At 44.7% G+C, this 6130-nt stretch overlaps 1 protein-coding gene across 1 annotated transcript; it reads left to right on the top strand.

Annotated features, from left to right (window-relative positions):
* Positions 1-1042: 1042 nt before the first annotated feature.
* phox2a (paired like homeobox 2A) lies at positions 1043-6021 on the top strand. Its single transcript, XM_038694305.1, has 3 exons — positions 1043-1666; positions 3357-3544; positions 3741-6021. The coding sequence occupies exons 1-3, from the start codon at positions 1444-1446 to the stop codon at positions 4233-4235; spliced, it is 906 nt and encodes a 301-aa protein (XP_038550233.1). The 5' UTR covers positions 1043-1443; the 3' UTR covers positions 4236-6021.
* Positions 6022-6130: the final 109 nt, after the last annotated feature.

Genomic DNA, 6130 nt, shown 5'->3' with positions numbered 1-6130 from the left:
AATTCCCTCTCTCGTCCTATACATCAAACTGACGCGCACTCTGGTGACATCTCCGTAAAAGTGATCGGAATCAAATCAAAGCTTTTAATCTCAGCAATCACCGTCACATCTGGACGTTTTCCGCGACATAAAGACTTCTGTGGCTGAGCTGCAGTTTGTTTCCACGAGCCGTTTGAGTGGCAGTGACACAATACTGACCGGTGACGGGGAAGTATTTGGGGCTTAACATGCACCTGCTCTAAAACTAAATTTTAGTCACACGTAGCCTAAATAAATTAATTGTTTTAGCATAAACAAATCTAGGCCTAAATCAGAAAATAATAAGACACTCTCCCAGAACGCGTCTATCCTGAGTCTGTTTTCCTTTGTAGATGATACCGATATCGGACACATTTCAATCCCAACCCGAGCTTTCAACATTGTTCCTTTTATAATCACTTTTTAAAATATCTACAGGCTTAGGCTTATATTACCACTAATAAACTTTCCACAAACTGGACACGGTTTATTATCAATTTTAAAGCCTCTCAGGCCGGACTATTGGCTCATAGGCTTGAATCACATCTGACCCATCTCTTCAGTAGGTAGCCTACTATAGTGGGATATGAGAGGAACGAAGTTTAATTTCAGGGAGAGACGTAAGGAAAGAAAACCCTGTCTTGGCTGAAATGGTGCTACATTTCTACCTGGAGAGTTTGGGAGCGGATTAAACTCACAATAAAAACTGAAACATTCCTGTGTGGGCTGAGAGGGAAGACCTGACTCACCAGACTTCGAAACATCCGATAAAGGAAGCATAAAACACAATTTACACACATTATAACCGTTTGAAATAAAGAAGCCGCTGGTTTTCAAGGCTCCTTTAACTCGCCTGACACCTGCGAGCTCGCGATGCTTCTGCAGCGCGTGGGCGGTGCACTGAGCGGTGGGCCGTCCGTGTCCACGTCCACGCTCACTCACTGGTGGCATTGTCATGGAAACTAGACCACCGCCTCGCTATTGTCTCGCGCTCTGCCAAGTTTATTATAAACACTGCGCTAGCCGCAGCGCGCTGTCAAACGGAGCGCGAGAGCAGAGCGAACTGCAGTCCGGGGAGGAAAACTGAAGAGACGGACAGAGACAGACAGAGAGACAGCAGGAGAAAGTGAAGAAGGAGAGTAAAGCAGTAGAGAGAACGGCGAAAACATCTGGATTATTTGCTAGGAAAAACGACAAACAGCCGCGTGGCCGTGAAATAAACACCAAAAAGCTGACAGGAGCTCTGGAGAGAAGAAGCTACAGTCCTTGGAGATACTGGAGAGACGGACCGACTCTGAGTGCTTTGAACAATATCAATTCTATCTGCTCATAAAAGGCGGCTGAAGACACACACAAACCCTCTCCGAACCAGAGCTCAACCCGTCGTTTCTTTTTGCAGACCGGTGTTTGCACCGGCTGACCTCCATGTATAAGATGGATTACTCCTACCTGAACTCCTATGACTCCTGCATGGCGGCCATGGAAGCGTCGGCCTACGCGGACTTCAGCTCTTGCAGCCAGGCCAGCTCTTTCCAATACAACCCGATCCGGAGCGGACCCTTCTCCAACCCGGGCTGCACTCCGCTCAGCACGGCCAGCTGCACCCTGGGAGCCCTGCGAGAGCACCAGCCCACACCTTACTCCTCAGGTACAGGATCCTCGGTTTCATTCTCCTGAGGGTCTGCGAGTATCCAAATAAACGTGTCAGGATGAGGGAATACCTCTTCATTAGGCTCATAATAAAAGAAATTGTTATTGAAGCCGCATGTTGTCATCTGACTGAAACACTTCTTCTATTGTAGGCTATTTAAAAAAAGGCAAAAAAGAAAATATTTCATTGTCAACTCTATTTTTCGTTATAACGAAACCATCTATTCAATTTAAGGCCTAAATTCTTTTGCATGTAGCCTATTATTTTTACCATTAACATTAATCATTAGTTTAGAATTAAATCACTGACTTTTGCATGCTAAATCAGTGAAATCATAATTTACATTTTAATGTTTTAATGAAATAATTTAATGATCACGTTGAAAAGCTGAAAGTTGAAAAAGAATCGTAAGGGGGAACGTCGGAATCGGATTTATTGCCAAGTTTTTTTTAATTTAATTTTATATTTTGTACTTCTATAGCCTAGTAATTTCGACCATAGCCTATGCATGCGTCAATATATAATACATCAGAAGACTGTTATATAGGCTTGTAATAATAAAAAGAAAAATAATAGGCCTAATACAGCGTCTAAGAAAATTGAATTTGACATCTTGCCGAAATACACCATGACGACACACACACCTGTTGGTCATACCTAGGGCCCAAGTAACTGACGAACTGTTTGTGTGCAATTAGTCTTCATTTACCTGCAGCCTTAACTGTGTCCCATTCTTAAATGATTTATTGCAGGTACGATTTTAAATTCAATTTACATTTTGTTCGTTTTCTTTTCTTAAAGCAGTGAAACGCTGCTCCTTTCTGTGGATTTGAACGGGCTTAATATAAACCTTATTGGGGCATCGCCATACTAAACCATGAATTCCAAAATCACCTAAATACAGTTCAATACTGGAATTCAGTTTATAGCTACTGATGAAGGTACACATGCTGGATTAAAAATGCAGGCTGAACGTTTGTTATAAAACATTTGATAGAGATTTGCTTTCTTGTAATGTTACTTTGGCACTACTTATCTGACATTATCGTGTTAAATGATAAATTCGTTAAACAAATTATATTTTAAGCCTGTAACTAATTTGAGTATTTGGGCAAAATAAATTTTCTCCACTGTAGGCCTACTATGAAGGCTAAAAATTCTTAGTCAACATTATGAAACAGTAAAAATGTTTTAGGCTAAATAAAAAATTTTTTTTTGAATTACTCAGCTTTATATTTACAGCCGACTGATGCCTGATATTTCCACTTCATGTTTTGTTATAAAAGCGCCCTCTTATAGGCTACAGCTTATTGTACAATCTCAGTCAGGTTTGGTTTGGTCATATTTTGTTACTCCGTTAAGCCTATCTGAATGGCTGTGCGATCAATTTGTCAACCAATTAATCCGCAGTCCAAAAACAATCACTTGTTGTAGCCTAGTGACGAAAACAGTTGATTAGACAGTTATCGAACTGTGAAAGATTTCCTGATAACGTCAATGAAAAGTTGCTTTGTTTTAAAACACCGACAAGGTAGGCTATAAACCGGGCCCTGGTTCATTTAGCAGGGCCTCTGCTTATTTTCATTGTTACTGTAATCTATGCGGCCTCTGCCGTAAAAAGCCGGTCAGTCCGTTTTAACTTTTGATTTTCGACCACTAAACGGATTTCATTTCTTCACGTTCTCAGTCCCTTACAAGTTTTTCTCGGACCCCTCCGGCCTGAACGAGAAGAGGAAGCAGCGGCGCATCAGGACCACGTTCACCAGCTCCCAGCTGAAGGAGCTCGAGCGGGTCTTTGCCGAGACACACTATCCGGACATCTACACCCGAGAGGAGCTGGCGTTGAAGATAGACCTGACCGAGGCCCGGGTACAGGTAAGAGTAACAGACTTTCATCCTCACGCTTTCTTGTGATATTACTTTGGTAGCCTACTAGGCTATTTGTCCAACGCCTCATTTGTCGTTTTACCGGACATTTTAATTTATGACTGCATCCATCCATCCATCCATCCATCAGTCCCCTGCTGTGTCTTTAATCAATTAATGTGACCTCTGTGTCTCTGTTTACCAGGTGTGGTTTCAGAACAGGCGGGCCAAGTTTCGTAAGCAGGAGCGTGCAGCCAACGCCAAAGCAAACAGCTCCGGTGGCACCTCAGGCAGCAACAGCAGCAGCAGCTCTGGGGGGAAGAAGGGCGGCGAGCCGAGATCTTCGTCAGACGACGACGAGTCCAAAGAATCCACCTGCAGCCCCACACCTGACAGCACGGCCTCCCTGCCGGGCTCGGCCAACGGAAATTTGGGCAGTCCTGCCAGCCTGAGCCCCAGCCCGGCTCCTGCCAACAGTGTCTACGGTAACACCTCCAGCTCTCCGGTTCTCCAGGGCCTGAAGCCGCCGAGCTGGTCCAGCCTGGGGCCGTCCAACCCGGCCGTGGCCCAGCCTGCTGCGCAGACTCAGGAGATCCTGAAGGCCTGGCAGCCGGCGGACAGTATGACCGGGCCCTTTGCCGGAGTCCTGTCCTCCTTCCACAGAAAACCCAACCCCACCATCAAGACGAACCTGTTCTGAAGCACAGAGGAAGAGAAAATGAAAAACAGACATTATGCAGTTTACTGGAACAGTGAGGAGTTTCTAAATTGAGAGTCAGGACTTGCCCATTATAACGCTGATTTCGCCGGTGTAGTCTGCTGTAGCTCAGCGAGGCCCCCGGTTCTCCTCTAAAAAAACGATCCTGTCAAACTGATTCAAAGCCCAGATAATAAAAGGCAAAGGTCTGGCCACCATCTCTCACCCCAAAATATTATGCAATTGCACATTTTACCTGCAAAACTCAACATGGACGCGCCCAGTTTCCTCCCTGCCATTAACTTTCAAACTCAAATCAGAGCCGTTCTTACAGTTTTGACAGGACATCTTGCTCAGATATAAACTCTAACCCTCTATTTAATGATATAACACTCTTCATGTATAGGACCTTAAACGCCACTGTGTCAGAAGGATGTTTGTGTGTGGCCGAGTCAGAACACATAGGACTCAATCTCCTCGTCTGAAGACTCACATTCCCACACTCGCTGCGTTGCAACAAACCCTCATGGGGGCCCGCAGAGCATGGCGGTCAGGTAGCCTACGAGTTTTAAAGCAGAAATCTAAACATCACGCTCCAGTCTCCGCTGGGGAAACAAAACAAACAAACTTTTACCCTCAAGCACAACTTCCTCTTAAGCCCCCTGACACACAGACTCCCAGAAGGGAGAACAGAGTCCCCCCTTAATCTCTTTGCCCCGAAATCCAATTACAGCAGCCGGGTCCAGACCAGCCTTCTTTACTGTATCAAGTCCTGACTCCCCCCTCCTACCCTACTCCCATCTCAGTGTGACCCCCTCCCCCTTCAAGGTCCCATCCCTTCACACTCTCTCTGTCCCGCCATGCCTTTCTCTATCAAACAGTGGGCACTTTGTTGAAATTCAGTGCAAAGGGGGACAGGCTCCCGCTGCAACCTCCTGCACTGTTCCTCGGGCGGAGAGAGGTGAGGAGTTTTACACAGAGCAGAGTGTAACCTCCAAATCTGTCAGTCTAGTTATAAGTGACTTGTGCTGTTGGTTTCATGGTACTGCAACTGGGTTTTCTCACTTTCGTCGAGAGTGTTTTGGCGATGCTCCTGCTGGATTGTTGAGTGCGTTCAACAGGTAGCGGGGTCTTCAACCCGTGGTGGGAACTCACCACCCGCTTTGACTCTTTAACCGGGTCCATCAACAAATGCCCCACAGCTGACGAACATGAGACGATGTTTCTCAGAGATGCAAAGCAAGTTGGCGAGAGAGCCGCAGACAGTTCCTGGAGTTTTCTACTGTGTCCATTAACACCCTGATTTTGGTCCCGCTGGCACCCATCTTTGTTTGTTTTTTGCAACAACAACAAAAATAATTAGCTGTTTTTACTTTTCTCCAGTTGCTTGTGTATCACCTATTTCGTTTTGTTGCAAATCACTAAAACAAGACCCTTTTCAGAGCAGATTTTTTTGGGGAGAGGGGGTGTGGGGGGCTTCAGAAATCTGCTCAAAAAGGTGAAAAAAACATGTATTTATTAATATTCTTTATTCTGTCAGTGAGAAACCCACACATTTCTCTTGAACTGCTCCATGAACTTTTGTGACTGTAAATTCCGTAATTAGTAATATAAATATTAGGTAGCCTTTTTGTTTCTTTCTCTAATGTTGCTTTACAGATTTATTTCATCGCAGAGCACCTGTCTCAACACGTCCATGAAAACTATGAATCGACGGAAGCTCTAGTGAATGAGAAGTTATAGCACTACTCTGAATATTCTAATAAATCTACATTATGGAAGCACTACATGACACGTTTAATGATCTGGTTTCTTGTGTTTAACAGAGTGATGGGAGTTTGTGTGTGCAAAAGTCACACCTCATGAACACAGCTCCTGAAATCATGGTCAAATCAAAA

This window comes from Micropterus salmoides, unplaced genomic scaffold (genome assembly GCF_014851395.1).
Source record: "Micropterus salmoides isolate LMB-PRFRI ecotype aquatic unplaced genomic scaffold, ASM1485139v1 Ms_hic_scaffold_3, whole genome shotgun sequence".
Taxonomy (NCBI): Eukaryota; Metazoa; Chordata; class Actinopteri; order Centrarchiformes; family Centrarchidae; genus Micropterus; species Micropterus salmoides.
This window is presented reverse-complemented; position numbering and strand designations above follow the sequence as displayed.